The 23,827-nt window shown below is 29.9% G+C and overlaps 2 protein-coding genes across 3 annotated transcripts; one reads left to right on the top strand and one right to left on the bottom strand.

Moving 5' to 3' along the window:
• Positions 1-5,783: 5,783 nt before the first annotated feature.
• On the bottom strand, positions 5,784-23,355 carry Hcs (holocarboxylase synthetase-like protein). Of its 2 annotated transcripts, none has more exons than XM_070635123.1 (12): positions 23,013-23,355; positions 22,639-22,919; positions 20,444-22,504; positions 20,188-20,339; positions 18,851-19,004; positions 18,564-18,764; positions 17,893-18,072; positions 17,682-17,831; positions 17,234-17,377; positions 8,594-8,708; positions 7,856-8,069; positions 5,784-7,770 (listed from the first exon to the last, which is right to left on the bottom strand). In XM_070635123.1, exons 1-12 carry the CDS (start codon positions 23,149-23,151, stop codon positions 7,593-7,595), a joined length of 3,969 nt encoding a protein of 1,322 aa, XP_070491224.1. In that variant the 5' UTR covers positions 23,152-23,355; the 3' UTR covers positions 5,784-7,592. The 2 variants fall into 2 exon arrangements, with proteins under 2 accessions (XP_070491224.1, XP_070491225.1); XM_070635124.1 differs by having other exon boundaries at positions 18,851-18,986.
• Positions 10,885-15,591, top strand: ksr (kinase suppressor of ras). The gene is made up of 3 exons (XM_070634371.1): positions 10,885-11,681; positions 11,782-13,290; positions 13,358-15,591. The coding sequence occupies exons 1-3, from the start codon at positions 11,159-11,161 to the stop codon at positions 14,374-14,376; spliced, it is 3,051 nt and encodes a 1,016-aa protein (XP_070490472.1). The 5' UTR covers positions 10,885-11,158; the 3' UTR covers positions 14,377-15,591.
• Positions 23,356-23,827: the final 472 nt, after the last annotated feature.

Below are 23,827 nucleotides of genomic sequence, written 5' to 3'. Positions count from 1 at the left end.
GAAACTAGACGATCCACTATTATCCATTCAACCTACCCCAAATTACGTCTTTCGCAAATTACTTATTGTGGTCAACCAGTAAGTTGTGGTTCTATATTTATCTGGAATAAGGAAGGAACTTCATTTGTTGTGGCCATTTTAAGAAACATTGGAATTCAATCAAATTTCCTTTTTTTTTTGGCAAGGAACAAAAAGTTATTGTTTTTCGATTTGTTACTGATTAGAATTAGTTGCTTCCTTCCTTTTTTTATTTTACTTTTCTATCTTATTGCCTTTGTAATAATCTTCTTTTGTTTTATTGAGTCTCATGGAGATGTGAACAACGAATGAAATGTAAAAGTTTAGTTTTGGGAATGTTAAGTGAAGATGAGTTGGTTTGGTTTTGGGTTTTGAGCGCATTTTTGGACATGAAAAAAGAATTCAGTCAATTTAATGCATAATTCAGTTCTATTAAATTGCTGAATTCAGATAGAATAATGCTGAATCCAGCGGATATACTGCTGAATTCAGCTAGTGAAATACCAAATTAACCAGTTAATGCTGAATTCAGCCTGTAGAAAGCTGAATTCAGCACTTAATAATTTTGTTCAGTTTAAACTCAATTCTATTCATATTATCTGACATATCCCCTTATTAGCATCAATAAAACAACCAAATTCCAACTTTTCAGATCGCCAATCTGACAAACTGCCATAACCCAACCCCAAACTTCCTTAAAAAATGCGCTCAAAATGAAACAAAAGGGATAAAAGGAACCAAAAAAAGGAAGTTAATGAAACAAAAAGATAACAGAAGTTCTTCATTTCGTTTCTCTCAAGTAACAATACGTGACCCAATTATTCCAGATATACTTTCCATGCCTTAAGTCTACTGAGAACGAAACTGTTAATCTTTAATTTCATAAATCATATTTATGATAAAAATCAATTAATTTCTTCTCAAAATAAAAAACCGACGTCATTTGTGGAGGAGATGAAGAACCACATCTCAAGTCGTGGCTGTTTGATTTGTGGAGCATCTCGATAAGTCCCCGTTAATGATGGCAAAGTCTAAATTGACACTCAACACTTCTTATTTCATCACCTGTGCATTCTTATTAATAGAAAATTGTTGGAAAAAAGGAAGCAAGTGAAACCCTTTGCCGTTAAATTGTTACGTAATTAATTTCACAAATGGTAATTTATCTAAAAAAGGGTTTTTAATACGTGAACTCATTAATTTTCATTTGAGAATAAATAAATAAAAATGAAAGTACTTCCAAGTAGTATGCAGCATGTTCATTAATTTGAAATTGATTAATTGAACGTGAGAAATGGAAAGGAAATGACAGTAAAATTGAAAGTTTTAATATTGATAAAGGAAGGTATTGTGGAGGAATTTAGGGATGATTTTGTTGGACTTGAGTTAGAGATTCTGATGAAATAAAATTGGGGAAAATCCAAATATGCTTAATGCTTACAAAAATTCTGAAAAAGCTAGGACAAATTTGATACAAATGCTCGAATTTCAATAAGTTTTGCTCAAGAAAATTTGTAGGTTAGGAAAATTGCAAAATTCAACGAAACTTTTTACTTTTAAAATTAATAAATTTAAAAAACCATTAAAAATTTAAACAAAATTTTTCACATTTATAAGAAATTTTCAACAAATCTCAAAAATTCAAATCCTTCAAAATCTCAAAATTCCTCCACAAATAATTAAATTAAACTAATTTAAATGCTAAAAAACAAAAAAAAAAGAATTAAAAACGTATGACAATATTTAATTTATTAATTTTTACAAGTAAAAAAAAAAGAATTTTTTATGAATTGCTCTAAGAAAAAAAAATAAATAAATTAAAAGCTAACGAAAGCTCATCTGATTTGTTGTTATGTTGTTTTGCTATTTGAAAATTATCATATTCACAATGTGTGAAATTTAATGAACATAATTAGAGGAAAAAGAAAAATCGAGAAAATTCTTTTTTTATTTAGCTGAAAGCTAATGAGTGTGTAATTATAGGATGAAGGGCTGGAAACAGGATTTAATGAAAAATTAGACGAATTATCTTTAATAAACACAAGCAAAACGTGTATGTTCATTCAAACTTTATTACAAATTTCAAATTCTGTGTTTCTCTTTTTGGTATATAATTTTTTATTAAAAAAAATTTGTAATGAAGCGGATGTGAGAAGACATTTATCTTAGAATAGGATGAACTGTGCTTGTGATGAGGTTGTCAGAGTTTCTTAGAGACAATTTTCGTGGCTTTTTTTACTGACATTTACGTTGAAAAATGAGTTTAGGAAGATATTTATGAGTCTAGATGAATTAATAGACTTATTAGTGAGTTGAGAAATCAGAAAACATGCTTCACGTGTAAAGGATTTAGACTGTACATGGAGGTTTGAACTTAAGAAGTAGGTTGAAGCACAATTCAACAGAAAATCTTTAAATTTAGGTTCAAATCTCACATAAAGTTGTCTAAAACTTCAATTTTTGATCTTAACTAAGATCTATCCTCACAAAATTAAGCATACTCAATTATATTGATTAATGCATGCTTATTTGTGTGAGTATACTCATTATCTGTTTAGGGAATATGGAAACGTTATGAAAAACTCTTCGATAATGAGATCTCTGGTTATTTTGAAGGTATTATGAAGCTATCCTCAATTTTAATAACAATTAAGAGCTAATTGTAGCTTAAATTGTTCAATATCATGGTAATTTCAGCAAATTTTCCATAAAAATCCTCAAACTAAATTAAAAACCACAACAAAATTCTCGAAAATATCCCATATAATTAAGTTAAATTACTAAATCTACCATAAATTCCCATTATATCCCGAAAATCTCTCCCTAAAAAAATCTGACAGCATAAAAAAACTCATTACAGAGCGGAATAAAAATGGAAATGAAAGAAAATATAGAAAAGAAAAAATAATTTAAAAAATTGTTGAGTAATTATGGAGAGATGTTTATGTGACAGTTAACTTTTTATGAAATGAAATTATTACAATTGAGCCATCCATCAAAAAAAAAGTTCTGATTAACATTGATTGATGCAATTAGAAAGAACAGGAAGAGAAAATTGAGAATTTTATTTAGAAAATCAATTTTTTGGATTGAATTTTGAGGTGAAAATCGTGTGGAAAATTCAATGAAATTTGAGAATTTGCATTAAACTTGAAAATCCCCTAAAAGCTTTTTTGTCTCTAAAAATAGTTCCATATTTTACATTCGTATGATAATCTACTGCCAGATTCAAATCCCGAGCATATATTTTATTTTATTCTCAAAAGCTCTTCAATAAATTTGTTGATTTTATGAATGAAAATCTCAATTTCAGCAGGATATTTTCAAATTTTCCACCAACATACCTCCTCCAAATTCACAAAAATAAAGGAACGACGAGGAAAGTTGCCTAATGTAAATTTATCAATTTATGTCTTTTATTTTCGTAGTTATTGAAATTCAATTTACATATTAAAAAATATTGACAAAACAAATTTTGTGCAGAGAAAAATATAAACTCATGTATGATGATGTCTAGCATGAAACATGGTGCCAAAAAAACTTCACAGATGAACAAAGAAAAAAAAACGATATTAAATGAAAATTTATCTCTATAAATAGTAGAAGAACTTCCAAAAAAAGAAAGAAAAAGACAGAAATTATTGAAATCTGGCCAACTGCAGAGTATATTTAGCTGATGGAACAAGATGAGAAATAAAACAGGAATCTAAAATCAGTCAAGCATAGACAGAGCATGACATTATGAATTTATGTCGTCCATTTTACTGAAAGAATGAAAAATTATATTTTAAATGGATAGGAATGTTGGAAAGAAGGAATTATAATAGAGTAGAATTGATAGCGCATATTTGGTGGAAACTGTTTAATTCAGCAATGCTGATTTGTATGTTTAAACGCTGAATTCAGCATTAATGAATAATATGAAGAATTGCTGAATTCAGCATTACTAAATTGTATGAAGAAACGCTGAATCCAGCACTGTTGAATTGGGTGAAGAACAGCTGAATTCAGCACTGCTGAATTGGGTGAACAAAAGCTGAATTCAGCATTGCTGAATTGTATGAAAACACTGAAATTGTTTAAAAATTGCACAGTTCAGTGTTGCTAAATTAGGTCAAAAGTGCATGTAGCACTACCAAATATGCGCTAGAAACAGAACATGATTTATCCACGCGATGTTGGGTTATTCAATAATAATTATTATGATTTTAAAAAACAAACTTTATCTTGGTTGATGTTTCAGTTTCTCATTTTCTAGGAAATAAAACAGCAAGTTAACAAAAAAAAAATGAATAGAAAAATTATTAAATTATGGGTAACAAAAATGAACAAAAATAAAAATGTTAAAAATACGATTTTTGGTGAATAAGTGAAGAATAAAATAAAATTATGAATTATGATTCAATTAACTAAAAAAATGAATATATTTAAATATATTTAAAAAATAAAAACTGAGAAACAAAAGAAGTAAATTTTATGCTCTAAATGATGCCATGTGTATCAATGTATTGTAAATAATCAACAAAACTATGAATAAAGGTTAATGAATCAAAAAAAAATAAATTTGACGAAAAATCGGTAAAATAAACATTTTTAATATAAAGCAAAACAAGGTTAGTTTAATTGAATGGAATGAGGAAAGGCAAAGGAAACAAAAATTATGATTGTATAAAATTGTTATAAATATTCACTCACAGTCCTTTTTGTCATAATGATTGCGCCGAGATGAGCAAAATTGCATGAACGGAACATTTTTCTTCCCATCCTTATCGCCTAAAATCTCCCCGACATCCACCTAAAATATTCCAAATATTCAAAGCATTAGATGATAAAAAAACCACAAGGACACATGTACATGCATTTGACTGTTGTTCGATGTAGAGGTTCCAACAGATTGTTTGATTATTAATTGGAGCTATGTGGTCTGTATAAATTGAATATTCATGATCCTGTATCCATTTTTGTACTTGTAGAATTTGCTAAAAATATAAAAAAATTTAGTTTTAAGATTCTAAAAATAATTCATTTAATTTTCTAAACATCGATCGTAACGTCAAACATCATTGGAACCTCTATGACGACAAAAAAAGGATGATGTTCAGCATAAGAAAGAAGAAAAAAGGACAAAAATGTTGTTATCTATTTTAAATATGAAAAATAAAACCCAGAACAAAAGAAATTGCATAAAAAACATATAAAAATTGTTGGATACTCACTAATGAATCGAGTGAGCTGATTTGCATGGAATAAATGAAAAAACAAAATGCAATTTACATGTTTGACATGAATTTCAGGATGTTTTTAATGTGTATGATAAAAATATAACAGAAAAAAATATAAAAAATATAATGAAATATTTTTGACAATGGACGAGGATGTATGGAAATTCCATCGGTTATTCGGATGTTCCCATACACACTCTTTTGCCATTTTTTTCTGCATCCATATGTAGCAAATATTTTTTTCTATGATGATTTTTCAGATCTGGTACTTATTGTACCTATATAAATATTTCAATGATGTCAAGTGCTTGAGTGTTCAGATGGTAAAAAATTTATATTTGAGAAGCTCTAACTGGAGAGCTCGTAACAATTTGATTGACTGCAAAATCATCATGAAAGTTCAATGGACGCGAAAAAAAAGCAGGCAAAAGTTCGAAAATATGAAAAGGCAAAACAACCATTATATAAAAAATGAATTTATAAAAAAAACTCACATAATAAAAAGGATGAAAAAATGATTTCAAAAAAGTTAAACAACTGCAATTTTACTTTATTTCCGGATTTCTCTTTCACTTTATTTTCAGATTTTTTTTTAAATAATTCACAATTGAATGAATAAAATTTTCATATAACATCTCGATATTGCACTGAATATTGATGTAAATAAAACAGACACAAAATTTCTGAGTTAGATAAATATTTGTTTGTTTTTAGGGATGTAGATAAAATGATAGCAACAATGGTATATCCATAAATATTTTTTCAGCTTGAAATTGGTGAAAATGTAGCAGCTTTTTAGTCTCTTCATCATATTTTTTTTTGCTCGATTCAAACAGCATAAATTCGAAAACAAATCTCGCTTTTATAGTTTTTCAATTTGAGGATGCAGAATGGAATTATTTTTGGAATATCTCGAACACTTTATAGCACTGCACAGATTGAAGGCAGTAAATTTTATGAAGAATGAAGCATTTTTTGCATAAGTAAATCTTTGCACAATAAGATGTCTATTAAAGATTTAGAAACTTCATAATCCTTTGAACAATGGAAATCTTATTCAGCATGTTTGAAATATTAATATTTGTTAAAAGCTTCGTACGTCTTCAAATGAAGGATGTACATATTTCCAGAAAATTCCACACCGATATTAAATTAACTTTCATTCGCCAAAATTCCATTCTCAATTCTCAGAAAGCAAGGAAGATGGTTTTCAAAAATTTAAATTAAATTCCATCTACATCAAAGAATTGACCGCGCTACATTTGAACCAATTTCGTTAATTCTGTTTATATTTTATCTATTTTGTAAACTTCATAACATGAATATTATTGAGTTTTAAAAGCGCTTTAAGTATGTTTTTCATATTTCTTAGCTCATAGGTACATACAGAACACTCGACGAAAAAACATTCAATCTGAATGTAAATTGAATGAAATTCTTTAAATATTTTATGAATCATAAAATCTTGTGAGAAAAGCAACAAGGAACAATGGCTTGTAGACATAAACAATCTCTTCGTTCTTTCTCATCTTTCTCACTCATACCCGCTGAATTGTTAGAATATTTCTACTTTTCTCTCTCTCTTGCTTTTCTTATGAAAATGTTGCTTCCTTTCTCATCTCATATTCATAAAGTTCATTCTTTTCATTTCTATTCACTCATTCCTTCTTGTTTTCTCGTTTTATGCTTAATTCTTACTCGCTTTTTGTATTTTTATATGTTAACATTTAATAAATTTTTTTGTGTCGTTTTTCATTATAATTTGTTAAATCATGCCTAATAATTATTTTTGGAATCGTTTTAAAATTTTGTTTCTATTTGTGGAATTTTAAATAACCAATGTAACCACTTTTACGCCTTTGTGCGCTAAGGTTTAAATATAACAATTGAATTTTTAAAGCCAATATACGCCAATCTTTTGGAATTCCTTTTTCCTATAATTTCTAAGTACAATTTTAGTTCCGAAAATTTATTTTGACTAACAAAATTGTCAGTGATTTAAAAATGGCAAGCTTAAATTTGATGGTGTTTAAATGATGGCATTTGTTAAGTTGTAACCAATGTGTAAGATTTAAATTTGCTAGTAAATGCAAAATTGATAGAGTTCGAATCTCAAAATATTCTTAGGAGTTTCAGAAGTGAAAGTTACATCCGTTTTTGCTTCTTTTAAAATCACATTTGTATTTTTGCCTAAAATCAGTTAGCTTGATTTCTTTTTAATTTCACACCATCACATGACAGCAACAATAAATCTTCTCGACATTTAAATATCATGGCATTTTAATTTAAGTACTTTTTTCTCTGAAAAAAAAAAACAATTTCATTACTACGCCTTGATTTTTTTTAAGTTATTCAATGAGCTTTTGGAACAATCAATCCGCGCAGCATATCGAATGAGTTTCCGTCTGGTTGAACGGATTCAATTTGATTGTTGTCAAGACGTATCTTGAGAAATCCGTACTCGTCAAGACCTAAAATTTTTCCATTCTTCTCCTGTCCACTTGACGATAAAACTTTTACAGAAGTATCACTATCAATAAAAAAGAATGTAATAAAGAAATAATGATTATTGTTGCAATTTGCAATGTAAATTGAAATTTGATTGAAATACTTACGTGTGCAACCAGCATGAATAATATAGATTGTAAAGATAATCGATATCATCAGCTTGAATGCGATTTAAAATATTTTCAATTTCATTGAATATGATAGCCAATGTCTTCTCTAATGTCAATGGCTTAAGGTTCTTTGAATGTTTCTTATTGTATTCCAATATCATATCATTGATGCATGTAGTCGGAATTGAATTTGATAGATTGAGTCCCAAACCTAAAAGAAAGAGAAAGATAAATTTAGAAAAAAATAGACAAAAAACATTTTATTTATTTTTCAATGGGATTAAAAAATATGTAATCTTTGCTGTACAAATTTGATTTGATTTTAAAGTTGGAATTGAAGATATGCTGAAGAACATTCAGATTTTTCTGTGAAGATTTTGTAACATAGGAACGAAAAAAAGTTGGTAAGCAAATAAGGAGTCACTTAGCAACTCACTACAAAGATCAGTTTTCAAGTTTTAATATTTACTGAACTACTTTAAAAATTTATAATTTTTATACAGCAGCTTTAAAAGAATTTTCCAATTTGACCCAAAGAAATCACACAAAAGTTTTCCAAGAAAGAAAAAAACTCGAAAAGCATCGAAGCATTTCCTATTTAAATTCCATCAAAGGATGAAAAACAAATCACCACAGCATACCCATTGTCTATTTTTTTAACCCATTTCACATAAAATGTCTCATATAAAATGCTTCAACCATAAATCAAATGACATAAAAGCTTTCCATCATTACCAATATTGCAAATAGCTTGGTCAGCTTCGATGGTTGAGTTGACAATTAAGCCACCAATTTTTCTCTCTCCATTTGCATATATGTCGTTAGGCCACTTTACATTTATGTCCAAACCCTGTAAATAAAAAAATATATATCAGAGAACAATAGAGTATTTATATAGGAAAAAGTAATAACAGATGGAATAAGTGACTTTTTTGAATGAAAATAAAACACAGATGAAGAATCAAATAAAAAAAAATCGATGACATAAAAAAAGAGAAAAATAGGAAAATGTGGTTGGACTGTAATTCTAGAGTTACTAGAGATTATCAGTTCTTACGGATGTTTTAAACCGCATTTCAATGCTTTGTTTTCATATCCTCGGTAGTCTAGTGGTGAGCATTCTCAAATTCTTACTACTCGGTCAATGTCATCACATTCAAACAGTAATTAAATAAAATTTACATGCTTCTTATTAACAAGCATAGAGCAATGCCCAAAAAAGGGTCCATTTCAAGGCTTTATTCACACTGGGGTTGAAGTGCACGCTTGGCTGATATTCGCCCTTGATATTTCAAGAAGCTCAAACCATTTATTTTGTATATAAAATTCAATAATGATTCTGCACAAAAATTTCATTACTTCTTATTATCATTTCAGTGTCGGTCATGCAAGTTCACACAACCATAGTAAGAAAATTCAATTAAAAGAAAAGTAAAATTGATGACACTTTGTGGCATGTGTGCGTAGTTTGTATGTAAATTGTTTAATGATGATAATGTCCTTTTCATTCAGAGATTATAGCATGGCATAGAAATGGAACAAAATAATTTAAGTGCTTTAAAAGTTTTTTTTTTTTGTCCTGAAAACTTGTAAAGTTTTGCGTCACATTTTGTGATAAAAAATATTTTATAAGGCGTTTATTATGTTGAATAAAACATGATGCCAAGTCTTAAAATGAGGCGGGTAAGATAATGAAAATTTTGCATACGTCCGAAGAACTTGGGAGAGATTTATATGTTTGAATAATTCAGGATTTTTTTTTATTTTTTTGCAAGTATTTAATGACTTTGAAATTTTAAGTTGTGGCTCAGGTAATTTTCGGTTAAACTTTATTAAAACTATTTCAAGAAATGCGGTTGAAATGTATACATGCTTCTTGGTTTGTAAACATTTAGTTTTAGAATACTATTTGCGAACTTCTGTGGACACTTTGAGGTCTAATGTTTCAAAAATAATTAAATATAGTTTTCGTGGAAAATAATCAAGCATTTGTTGGTTCGAGCATAAAAATAAACAAAAACGGAAAAGTTCAACCCCAATTCAACACAGAAATTGAATATTTACAGAACAAGTTATTTGAAGTTGAATAAAAACGGAAATAAAAATTAGAAATTTTGATGGATTTTTCTGAGAAATTTACTTTTGAAGCAATTTTTTAGAAATATTGCAAATATTTATTAATGGAAGTTCATTTATATTTTAAAAATAATTTCACTAAAAAATTTTTAGTTTCCGATTAATTTCAATTTCAAAATTTTTTCATCAATAATTAAGTTTCAAATTTATTGATTATTATTGCGAACCAAAAAGAACCTTAATATTGAGAATTTTAAATTAAAGTTTATAATTTATCATATTTCAAATAAATAAAAAACTTTAAAACAAAAAAGTCAGGTAATGAATTTTAAATGAATTATGATTGCAGAACAACAGTCACGCAGACAGTGGTGAATATTTTACACCATTTTCACCTCAGACATGTCGACACTCTCAAGTTAAAGAAGAATTGTAATACAAGATTTGGTAAACTTATTTTCATAACATTAAGGAACTAATGAAAAATTTCATAAACTATTAGAAACATTCTCAAAAAACGTTAAAAATGAGATTGAGAAATTAAAATTGAAAATCATTTCATAAATAAAAAAATTTTAGTTCACACAAAACCTCCATTTATCGACCATAATATAGCTTTTTCGACACTAATACATGAGAAACTTTTTTAGTATTTGCGACGAACGTAAAGAAGATGAAAAAAATTAGAACAGTGAGAAAAATAAATTTAGAACGAAGTGAAAAAAATGAAGATTTAATGAAAAATGTGTTTGTTATGTTATTAAACTAAATTGAAAGTAATCTAATACTGTTCATAAAGTAATTCACTATATAATTGATAGGAAATTATTTATTATTTCATTAAATGAGACGTTAAATTTTGCATCGAAAAAAAAAAGTTAAAGAAAAAATTTTTTGTTCTATTATTGCTGTTCTTATCTCCTTTTTTTCATCCTCTCTCACTCACTCTCCATATAGTACATAGTATATATATGAGGAAAAAAAATCAGTGAAATTTTTTTTTTCTGTTTCAATAAGTCACCATTAAAAGTTAAAATAATGCTTTAAATATACGTAGATGAATTAAAAATAGTGCGTAAAAGCTACTAAATAATCTTTCAAATTTACCAGTTTTGTGCAAAAAGCCATAAAACGGAAAAGATAAAAAAGGGAAGAGATTTTTTTCTCTCTCTCCTTTTCTACACTTGCGAAGAAGAAAACGCAAGCAAAGAAAATTTTTCGAAGATGGCAGATGAAGGGTTAGAGGTGATTCAGTCGATACGAGAAGTAATTGATATATCGGCTGATCATTTGGATCGATTGAGGACACAATGCGCGACAAGTGTATTGACTCAACAAGAGACCCGAACATTGGAGTCAAAACTTGTCCGAATGTTCTGCGAACTTCTTTTAAATCGACAAAATATGTCGTCAGATGGGTTTGAAATTTCAACAACTAGCAATGATGATTTGCGTCAATGGTTGCGTGTCGTTGGACTAAGTCAACAAACAATCAATGCTGTGATTGAGAATGTTAATTCATTAGAAACATTGCTAAAAATGAATGATGAGGATATTTGTGCAATATTAACAAACAGCAATCAAACAAGTGAGGATGCTCGTCGCTTAATATGTGCCATAAATAATCTAAAGCGATATCAGCAATGCTTGAAAGCTGGAACCGAGCCATCTGACATGTTTTGGGATTCATGGGACCGTCGGAACAATATTCGATGCTTGGGATCATCACCAAAAATTACTAATAACCGTAAGTATCAACTACTTCCCAATTATTCTGGACTAAAATGTCCTGTGAAAAGAGTCCTCAATGTTACTAAGAAAGTCCCTGACCTTTTGTCTAATTATAGGTTCATGCCGACAATTTTCAGAAACTGTGATCGTAAACAATGATGGCAATCAGCAGGATGAATTAATACAATCGCCGATTGAATTATCACCACCCGAAACCCAAATATCAACATCGAGTCTGATGACAACGGGAACATTAACGTCATCATCAGATAAACTTCTCAACATGATCTCACCAGAAGAAGGTTCTGGAGTTAGTAATTTGTCACCATCACCAAGTCCACCACAAAGTCCATCTGTACAGAATAATACAACAACATCACAGTCATCGTCAAGTTTAGGAAGCAATAAGAGGCTGGCAACTCATTCACATCAGAAATTTCATCATCATCATCCGCACCATCATCACAATAATATAAACAATAATACATTGAATTTCAATAATAATGGATGTGCTGGTAACAGGGATATGCAGAGTAGTGTTAGCAGTATTGGTACATCGACAACATCAAATAATTTAAATAACTATAACAATAATAATGATTTTGAAATGATGACATCGACATCAACGGATTTGGCAAGTTGTGAATCTGATGGAATGAGTAAATCAAAGTCAAATGAGTCACAATTATCGATAAATGGTAGCACTAAGCAATGGCAAAATGGATCAGCAATGATGAGCAGTTCTGATATATCAAGTGAGGCACCGCCAATTCCAGCACCAAGAACAAAATATCCAATTACATCATCAATAACTAATAATCATCATCATTTTGATTATAATGAGAGTAGCAGTATCAATACGACAGTCGATAGTATTGGAAGTCATAGCATTGTGACGCCAATTATTGTTAGTGATACATCGGCACCGCCGCGTTCACCTTGTACGCCTGTTCGAGGCATGGGACATATGATACAGCATCGCTTCTCTAAGAAGTTTAAATTTACGAGCAGTACCTGTGATCTGTGTAATAAGCAAATGTTTTTCGGCTTTAAATGTACCGAATGTAAATATCGATGCCATAAGGATTGTAAATCAAATGTACCACCATCGTGTGGCTTGCCGAAAGAATTTGTTGATGAATTTAAGAAGACATTGTATTCGGATGGCTTAAATGCCTCACCAAACTTGCCACGAGCTGGCTTAATGCCTGGCAAGCGAAATGATAGACAACATCGTGCACAGCATATGCATACAATTCCATTTCATCATGGAGCTGACAGCAGCTCGGCCGGTTCCAGTTGCAATAGCTCATCGCCATCAAGTCCAGCATTACTTACAATACCGCCACAAACGCCTGCTAACAAATCACAATTCAATTTTCCCGAAGTCTCATCATCGACTCCTAATCAAAATCATCAAACTTCACATCATATTAATAACTTTACATCCTATCATAATACAATCATTGAAGATGCAGAACATGAACATTCAGGACATTCCAAATTGAGTGACAATTCGTCATCCTCGGCAATGTATTTAAGAAATAATTATCAACATTCTTTGACATCACCGAATAATATTGAAAATCAAATTAAGCTTAATGGAAGTATCATAGACAGTAGTGGTAAGTTTCACATAAAGTACTATATTCACAGAATCAATCATTAATGATTTTTTATAAAATTTTGCAGGTACAATACAAAGTATTGAAAGTGATAAGACAATGAGTACAGAATCAGATCGTATGACACCGCGACTCGAGTCAGTTGAGGAGCGTGACAACATTTGGCCAAGACAGAATAGCTTATCATTAAAAGAATGGGACATTCCATATGATGACTTAAATTTGGGTGCAATGATTGGTAAGGGACGATTTGGTACAGTTTATCGTGGTAATTGGCATGGTGATGTTGCTGTTAAACTTCTCAAAGAAGACTTCTTGGACGATGAACATGCAATCGAGGCATTTAAATTGGAAGTGGCAATTTTCAAAAATACACGACACGAAAATCTAGTCTTGTTTATGGGAGCTTGCATGAAGCCACCAAGACTTGCCATTGTTACATCAATGTGTAAAGGAAATACACTCTATACACACATTCACTTGAGACGTGACAAATTTAATCTCAATAAGACAACATTAATTGCTCAGCAAATAGCACAAGGAATGGGTTATCTGCATCGTCGTGGCATTGTACATAAGGATCTCAAATCAAAAAATATATTCCTCGAAAATGAGAAAGTCATAATTACGGATTTTGGATTGTTTAGTGTAACAAAATTGGTGTATGATGGTGACTTAGGACTCGGCATTCCATATGGATGGCTTTGCTATTTAGCATGTGAATTAATACGAAATTTAAAACCTTGTCGACCAACGAATGAGGATTTACCATTCACAAAATCATCAGATACTTATGCATTCGGAACAATTTGGTATGAATTATTATGCGGTGAATTCCCATTCAAATCACAACCACCAGAATCAGTAATATGGCAAGTTGGACGTGGTATGAAACAATCATTAGCAAATTTGCAAGCATCGCGTGACGTTAAAGACATTCTAATGATGTGCTGGTCATTTCAAGCAGACGATAGGCCTGATTTTAATCAATTATTTACAACATTGGAACGATTGCCAAAGAAACGATTGGCACGATCGCCATCACATCCAATTCAATTATCTCGTTCAGCCGAATCTGTTTTCTAGAAGAAGGACCGTGGCAGTGTGCTGGAAAATGTATCAGCTGCCACTGAAGCATCAAATTTGGTGTGGGACATATAAGAACATTTGTAAGTTAGAAAAGAATTGAAAAAAATTGAATATTTTGTGAAGAAAAACCAATTATTGATGAAAACATAATAATGATAATAATAATAAAAAGTCAGTGGAGATGAACAAAGAGAAGAGAATATTAAGCTTCTTAATTTTTTTGAAAGTATGCATACAAATTAGTGCATACATTGTAATTGAATTGAACATAATGTATTGTCAAAAAAAAAAAAATATTTCACTTAAAAAACAGAATTATTAGCTTTGGTTCCATCACATAAACCGTGATGTGATGTGATGTCAGATAATTTTTAATGTAAATATAAAAGATGAAAAAAATTCAATTGAATGAAAAAATAGAAAAGAAATGACGATTGACGTTGGAAAATTAATATTTATAAATAGAAGAAAAATATGGGAGAAATTCAGAAAATATTAAAAATAATAAAAAATTAAAAAAATTCCTTTTCTTATACGCGGAAAAGAAAAAAAAGAAATTTTGAGCAGTGCAAAAAAGGAATGATCACAATTAATAATAGCGACACACACATTCATTCTTGGAAATGAAGTAACAAATTTTTTTGATTTTTTGATGTGCCAAAAAAGAAAAATAAAAATAAACTCATATGATATAATAATAATAATAAAAAAGTTGAAGACATAAAAATGAGGCGATCTTTTATGAATAAAATCTGAATTTTCTGTTTTTCATGCGATGATTTGGGGTGTTTAAAACATTTTTTGAAAGGAGATTTCAACAAGTTAGACATTATTTTAAAGATTCTATTGTTTACTTGTTAACTGACAATTTTGGCAGCAAATTTATTAGTTTTGTTGAAATTTTTAATTTAAATGACTAAGTTTTTGGAGTAGAATTATGGTAGCTGATGATAAGCATTTTATCAGGAATTATCAACAAATTCCTAAGAGATATCAAATTTGACTGTTTTGTTTATTCTTCAGAATTTAAAATAATATCTAATTTAAGAATTGCAAGCACAACAAATCATCCCATTTAAAACTCCTTATCAAGAAAGAAAATCAATTAAATCCTTATAATTTCAAAAAAATTTCATAAACTTTATCCAAAATTTGCCATCTCTGAAATTCAATCAGAGTTTATAAAGCCTAGTTTCATACTTCTTCTACATATAAAGCTGCACTGCTAAAAATTTGCTCGCCATTTTCTAATTCAACCAAAATAATAAAGCTTTAAGAATTTCAAATTTAAATTTAATAACGGATACTTAAAAATGCATGTAAATATGTGTAAAATTTTCAAAAACATAAACAATATCTACAAAATTTTAACTGAAAATTTTCGTTACTTTAGAAAATATTCTGAAATTCTTAAAACTTTATTGAAATTTATTAAATGTGATTTTCCTCATCAAAAAATAAAGAAAAATTAAAAAATTTAAAATAAAAAAAAAAATTAGAAGAAAAATATAAAAAATTAATTTTTTGGCGCACTAATTGCAAAAAATAGAATTAAATTGGTCAAAAAAAATGTTAATTCAGTTTGAAACTTTGAAGAAATGAACATAATAGAATAGATGAAAAATATTTTATAACAAAAATATGTTGATCATTATCATAATAATCTAAATTTCAAATCAAATGCAAAAAAGAATTTGTTTATTTTCGGAACGACAGTCAAAGTATGGGGAACGAAATTATTTAAGCACTGTGTAAAAATATGAAACCTTTTTCTAGTCATTTCAGATATTTAAGTTTCAAAAAAATTACATAATAATGTAGAAATTTCAAGAAAAGGAATTATTGTTGGTATTTTGATGTGGTCTGGTTTTAGCTTAAGATGTTAAGGTTCAGTATTTGAGTTCAAAATAGACTACAAAAGTCAAACTATTCCGAATTTAGAAATTTTAAAAATTAAAAATCAAATAAAATTTGAAAACTTTTATTTCAAAATATTGAACATTATTCAATAATTTAGGATTTCACTGCAAAATCCACAAATTTCAAGTCTAGGATCATGATTTGACATGAATGAGATTTTGAAGTAGTTCTCAAAAGACATTCAAAATATAGAATAAAATTCAAAATTTAGTTAAAGAATTGATATCAACATCTTAGGCAATCAGACCATCAACTCATACCCCAAAAAAGAAATCAAATGTCATTTTTAAAATACATAAATTTATCATACTTGCACAGTGATTTTTCAACAAAACAAAATAAGAATTAAAGACGATTTTTCACACAAAATGTGACAATGTATGATAAACTAACTATCTTAAATATTTTTAAAAGTGGAAAACAATTCAATTGAATGAAGGACGAGAAACGTTAAATACTGTGAGTGATATAAATAAGAAACTAAAAAAATCATAGATGATGAGTAATTCAGGAAGTATAATGAGGTCTTGTTGATTAAAAATAAAAAAAATGAAAGATCTCCAAATTTACCCATTCCATTCATTTTAAAATTATAAGTTAAAAGAGAAAAAATAAAAAAGTAAATTTCCATGAAAAATCCAGTCATGTTTAAGTGAGCATGCCAATAAAAATAAAAAATAAAACTGAGAATATCCATTTGACTCTGTAATTAGAATCAAATCAAATTCCTCCCTTATATGAATAAATAAATAATTATTATGAAAAGGATTAAAAAACTGAATTAAAAAAATTTATGGAATGTTGATATAAAAAAAAACAGAAGAAATAAAAATAAAACACAATTTAAAAATATTATATGATGAATCAAATGATGATCAAGAAATAAAATGTTAGTTAAAATAAACAAAATTTTGCTTTATTGCTTCTCACTTACCTCATATCCAGGAATATTTTTGATTCCCATTACAGCAGCTGTAGCAATGAGATGTTGAACGAGTGGAAGTCGTTGTCCGAGTGGAGATTTTAGTGGAATGTGGAGTTGGATGGTGAACATTAAGCATCCTTCTGGGCTCAGCCACTATTTAATGAAGGAGAACATTTCAATAAGAACTCAGGAATACAATCTTGGATAGATTTCTATTTAACTAATTGTTAGGACGCATCTAGACGACATTAACATCGAGTACATCGTCCTTGATACTAATCAAATAAAAATCCATCTACTCAAGGACACTCTGACAATGTATGCATATGGCCATGAACTTAGGCAATACAAAATGTTTAAAAACTATATTTCAAGGAGTTTAGTAACATGATTCTATTACAATCCTTAAATCCCATAAAGTCTTCAAGGACATTTACATAAAAATCCTTAAACTTACCGTATTCTTTGCTCTGCCTGTTGCTTGTGTCAAAACTCTCGAGACAATTGCCAATCCATGACAATAGTTCATTTTATTGATCATACTCATAGAGCTTGTAAGGATATGTGAATATATTAAAGCTCGTCCGATACTCGATGTTTTAAGAGTCTATAAAAATCATAAAAGAACTTCAAATTCAATTCCAAGCATATAAATTCATCAATATTACATCAAAGTAGTCCAATGTTGAGAAGTCGTCAGGGCACGAGTGGATCATAACAGGCAAACAGTATGATTCGGGTGATGGTGGATCAACATTCTTACCGCAGAATTTAATCGAAAGTCCATCGACCTTCAATGTATTGTCTTCCATAAAAGGCTTCAGATTCTCAAGGATTTCGAATTTCAGCTGTGGAAAGCATAAAAAAAGTTTTGGAATGAATTTCTCAATTAATTAAACGAAAATTTTTTCATGGCGCATCAAACAATCCTTAAAGGAACAAGAAGTAGGGATCAAGAAGAATTTTACACATTACGAGCGTCATAATCATCATCATCAAGGATATACTCAAGGACATTTTCTCATCATTTATATTTCCACGTGTTGAAGGTCGCATGATTTGACCTTTTTCGTAAATATACGTGCAGATGTTTTCGAAACATTTTCATAACAGCATGAGCTTTCGCTTGCGTGTACGTAAGACGTAAAGGATGTTTTGTATTGATAAATGAGTATTTTAGGGGAGGCTTAATAGATTAAAGCGGAGTGGGGAAGAAAAGAGCGTATCATGAATATTTGCAAAAGAAGGCTGAGTGGATGTGTATCCTTTAGGAATGACGCCTATTTGAATCCAAGGATGCTATAAATGTGTAATTTAGATTAAAAATGTCCATACTAACCTCATGACGTCCCAAAAAGTATCCCTTTGAAAACTGAACATCTCCTTCCTTCTTCCTTACTTTCATGTCTGAAGTAGCTAAGCCAAGATGAGTGCTCAAGACATCACCAAATATTTCATGTCTCAGATTATCATTCTTCATTAAAATCTGATATTTTTGTTCGTCATTCTCATAAAATGATGGATCGATTTCCAAATGAATCTTCTCAAAAATAGGAATACAATTAAAAACAGAAAAAAAGCTTTCCTCATTCGTATGAGTGAGAAGCTGGAAGCATATATACATACTTGTGAGAAAATTATCTTTCCGCCGTTGTCCGTGTAGACCATCAATAAACTTGGCGTCTTCCACGTGTCTTCGGTTCCCAAGATTTGCACATGCACATTGTGATTCATGCCCAGATCATCCTTCAGCTCGATGGACCTTGGTAATACTATTAGTCTGAGCTCATTTGTTATATTTTACAAAAGTTTATTTTTTTTTTTTCATAGTTTTAAATATGAAAATTTTTTAGACAAAAAAAAAGTTTTCGCCACAAAATTTTTGAGATTTTTTTTGGAAAAAATATTTATTTTTCAAAAAAGAATTGTAAGAAACAAAGAAAAAAGGAAAGAAACACACAATCAAAAACGGCAATGAAATTCGATTTCGTCTAATGAAAGGTAGGGAAAGAGTTTGCATTGGGTGTCATAAGTGGATTCTCTTCATCATAAAATTTGCAGAAAGTAAAAGTATCTGTTGCACGATAGCGTGATTTAAGAATAGTTCAGCAAAAAGTGAAACGGTCTCGTTTACGTCTATTAACTATAGCAGAATGTATTAAAAACCTTGAATAATTCATAAAATCTGTAATTGATTTCAAAACTTTAAATCGTGAGAAAAACTGGTGAAACATTGTTGTCGACTAATCTAATTGAGTTTTTAGATTTACATACAAGGATATAGTTTCATTTGCTTTTTCCTTTCACAAAGTTGCTAATAATTAAATTAAGGTATCAAAATCTATTGATTTAAAGTTTTAGGTTAATGGCAATTGAATGCTCTTGAAAATGTTTTAAGATGGGTTCGATTCTTGTTCTTGACATCCTTTTCTGGTCATTGGTTGCTAAATATTCTAGCTTATTTCTATAGCTCATTACTACTTCTCATTGATGAATAATCCATTTGAAACTTCTTGCCATTGACCAGACAAATTAAGCTTCTCTGCCCCCTCATTTGACGTCTTGTTAAGCATAATCAACAAAACTCCACAAGCAAAGCGTAACATCTCCTCAATCAGTGCATTAAATTCCCGAAACAATTTCATTCCTTTCTGAACTATTCTTCAAACAGAATTAAATCCACATTATTCAGGAGTGTAAATTGGTGCAAGTGCATATGTGTGGATATAGCCAATTTTGTAGCCGCGCTGATTTATGCAATAAAAAAAGCTTCATTGATTGGCTAGCTATTGCTTGATAAGTGCCATACAGCATATATATATATATATATATTGAAAAACAAAATTGACATAAAAGATGAAAAAGTATTCATAAAAAATATAATTTATGATTAAAAAACATGCACCAATATTATTAGCAATATATAAAAGGTTTGAACTGGAAAGAATATGATTAATACTTACGGATTTCCATTTGCTTTCTCTTTCGGTGGGTCATCGCTGTCCTGAGAAAAGTGTTTACGGATAGGTGATGGCTGATAGCAGAAAATGTGATGCATCATTTTTATATTCTTCCATTGTCCGTATGAAAATTGAACGAGTTCATGCTCACGTACCTACATTTAAAGACATCGACATAAAAACATATTGAGAATTTATCAAAACTGCCAATAAATGTCACAATATCGATTTATGCATAAAAAATTTAATCTAATTTTACCTCGGCAGTATGATAAGTTGGCAAAACTTGTCGTAGCAAGTCTGAACATAAGCATAAAATTTTTCCGCCTTTAAAGAAATATTCTAAAAATATTTGACTGATATCGGAACCATTAATTCCTCCACAAACAACAAGCAATGTCGTGTTATCCAGCCATATTCTTTCTCTCACTTGTTGAATGGACAATGGATAAATCGTGTACATGCTTTCCTTCAAAATTCCACCAAGCGTTTTAATTACATTATCTCTTGTTGTTGTACTATCGGAATAGACTAGAACATTTGGAGGTTTTGCTTCCATTAACTTCTTACGGCTTCGTTGTAAAGTTGGCTTTGTTTCAGTTGATGATGATGGAGCTTCGGGTGCTGGCTTAATGACATTTGGCTCACTTATGACGACTTCTGGAACTTTTTCGTCCTTTTGTGGAACTTTATTGGCTTCAGTAGGCTTTTTTTCTGGTTTTAATTCAGGCTTTGGAGCTTCTTCTGGCTTTTTAACTTCAACTGGTTTAGTGACTTCGACTGGTTTAATGTCTTCAGCTGTCTTTGTTGGTTCCTCGACTTTTTTCGGAACATCTTGAACTATTGTGGCTTTCTGTTCATTTGCAAGGAAGGATTTTGTAGAATCTTTAAGATTTGGCTCCTTCGATTTGACGTCCTTGACTACTTCCTTCAAAACTGCCTCTTTAGTTCCATCAACAGCGTCTGTATCCTTCACACTCGATATTTTTCCAATTTCCTTCAAGTTTGGTTGTTTTACTTCCGATTTCTTGGCATTATCACTAAGAATTTCAGTATCCTTGACCGGCTCAGCCTCTTTTAATATTGGTTCATTCTTTTCATTAGCCTTTTCGGCTTCTTTTACTGCTGTCACAGTAAATTCTTTTGACTTATTATTTTCATCAGTTCCAGTTGCAGTTTTGTTAATTGATTCGTCGATTTTTTTGTCAGTTTCAGTTCCCGTTGTTATTACTTTTGATTTATCACTTTCTACACTTGTCAGATCACTTCCTGTAACAGTTTTAGCACTATCACTTGATTTCTCACTTCCAGCACCATCTTTAACACTTGATTCCTTTAATAAACTATTCGACTTTTCAGATTCAATAATTTTAGCACTTTCAGCTTTTGCACCTTCACTTTTATTTGTCAAGTCAGTAGTAATTTTATCACTAATTAACTTCACTGGATCTTCCTTAATTTTATCGTTCAAGTCGATTTTTGTGTCTTTGACAGCTTCAATTGGCTTTTGAGTTTCTATGTATGATTTTGTAGTGTCAGTGACAGTTTCTGTAAGATTTTTAACGACATTATTAGTTTCTGGAAGATCAATTGGAGCAGCTTTATGTGCAACTTTTTCTCCAAAGAAAGAATTTTTAGCTGGAGAACTGAGTGGGAATTTGGGCGAGACAGAATCACTAATGACTTTTGACTTGCTTGCATGATTAATTGATTTAGCTGGTGAAACAGGAAATTTAGGTGAATCGGGTGTGACAACTTCCTCTATCTTTTTATGATCATAAGATGAATTCGGTAAATTTGAGGTATCCTTTTGTTTCTTTAATTCCTGCTTTAGTTCCCGTAATTTTTCATCAGTTTTCTCCATCGACACAAAACTTCTTTTCGGTGTAGTTGGTGATAAAATTGGCTTACGATTCAGACTTTCCTCAATATTCTTAGATGAAATTAAATCAGGCTGAACAATTCCAGTTTTTCCTTCAGTTAAATTCTTCTTATACTCAAATTCACTAGCTTGATTAGCCAAAACTCCCAAATTTCTAATCTCTTCCAAATGCTTATCCCAATCAATAGGGGATAATAATTCACTGAATCTTCTGACTCCATGATGCTTTGAATGAGTCACAATTTGATCATAATCCTGTGGATTTCCTTCAACATTCACTGTCTGAATGCGTGATAAAATTAAGTGGTCATTAATAACATACTGATTCTGAGCAAATGTTGCAAATATTAGTTGTGACAAATGCTTTGAACTCGTCTTGACTAGAACAGATAATTTTGTGTCAATTTTCCATGCTAACATGTGAGTAAATGCTTCAATCTGAAAGGAAAAATAGAGTTGTGTTAATGAGATTATCATATAAGGTAAATAAAGATATATTTTTTATATGGTATTTATAAATGATGACATAAAATGATATGTGAACGTGCGAAATCCACAAAATAAGCTCTTACTTCAAGTACGGGTAATGATAGATTAGTCTCAGGAACTAGTTCAGCTTCGATTAATGCATGTATGACATCATTTTTAGTGATTTCGGGAACACTCTTGACACTGTAGCTGAATGGAATTAAACTCGGTGGTGTTGGGAATGTGATAAATGGATTTATGTATAGAATCTGTTTTGGTGATATGGAGATTCCTTGAGAAATGTCATTAGACCAAAAACAGTCTTGTACAGTGGCTTCGGACGAATTCACGCAAATATCTGAAGATGCTAATGCCGTTACCATGCCTACGAATGAAAATTTTATGCAATCAATATTGATTGTGGATTAATTTCCTGAAAAATTAAATAAATTAATGGATCATTTAAAATAACACTTGCATTCTCTGTTTCCATCGGATTTCTTGACAAAAACAACCGAGTTTTTCGTGTCAATTGCTCTGGATATCTTCTGATGTATCGCACGAAGTCTCCAAGATTGAAAACTAGTCGTTGTCAGATAAAAAACAGTTAATAACATGATGATACTTTTTTCTTGCAATTATCTGATTTTTAATTATAATTTAACTCTCCGAAAATCGATCGATGTTTTAATGCTCTTGACATTTATTAGTAATACGTCGTTTTTCTACGCTGGAGATTATTTTCACATGTTTATCCACTCAATTATTAGTGAGAAATAATTTTATTATTTTCTTTTTTCACGTATTCTTCTACTATATAACGTGCGATTTTCTTCTTACGTATGCTACGTAAACGTAGAACTCCAGATACATCAAGTTTGCCATGAATTTGTTCTGTATAGCGCTTTTCCAGTACCTAAATTAATAAAATTTTTATTTTTAATTTTACCTAAAATTTTAAAATGAATTTAAATTTCAAAGGTTGTTAGGGTAAAATCCATTTAAGGGGATTGTCAACTTTTTGGTTTGTCAATTTTTTTCTAATCGAATTTTCTCTTTAAATTTCCATTGTGAATATAAATCTAATCGCTAAATCAGATGTATGTTTTTAAACACTTTGCAACTGAGCATAGATATTTTAGCAAAGTTAAGCATTTAAAGCGAATATTGGATTTTATTTTGATTACGTTAAAAACGCAAACGCTTTGAAAATGTTTTAAAAATGAAATAACCGTTAAATTTTATTGTTTTCTATTTTGATCAATTTTTTCCAAGTTGAGTAAGAATTGTCAT

This window comes from Chironomus tepperi, unplaced genomic scaffold, assembly GCF_022539635.2.
Source record: "Chironomus tepperi strain 1889 unplaced genomic scaffold, CSIRO-AGI_Ctep_v1 contig_85, whole genome shotgun sequence".
Classification (NCBI taxonomy): domain Eukaryota; kingdom Metazoa; phylum Arthropoda; class Insecta; order Diptera; family Chironomidae; genus Chironomus; species Chironomus tepperi.
This window is presented reverse-complemented; position numbering and strand designations above follow the sequence as displayed.

What these genes read in the sequence shown, in the direction of transcription:
- ksr (XM_070634371.1), top strand. Translation starts at nt 11,159, where the DNA reads ATGGCAGATGAAGGGTTAGAGGTGATTCAGTCGATACGAGAAGTAATT. An exon ending in ACCAAAAATTACTAATAACC is followed by an intron (nt 11,682 to 11,781) that starts GTAAGTATCAAC and finishes GTCTAATTATAG; the next exon opens with GTTCATGCCGACAATTTTCA. An exon ending in AAGTATCATAGACAGTAGTG is followed by an intron (nt 13,291 to 13,357) that starts GTAAGTTTCACA and finishes AAAATTTTGCAG; the next exon opens with GTACAATACAAAGTATTGAA.
- Hcs (XM_070635123.1), bottom strand. Translation starts at nt 23,151, where the DNA reads ATGTTATTAACTGTTTTTTATCTGACAACGACTAGTTTTCAATCTTGG. An exon ending in CAGGCAGAGCAAAGAATACG is followed by an intron (nt 17,378 to 17,681) that starts GTAAGTTTAAGG and finishes TTCATTAAATAG; the next exon opens with TGGCTGAGCCCAGAAGGATG. An exon ending in AAAATATTCCTGGATATGAG is followed by an intron (nt 8,709 to 17,233) that starts GTAAGTGAGAAG and finishes TTTTATTTACAG; the next exon opens with GGTTTGGACATAAATGTAAA.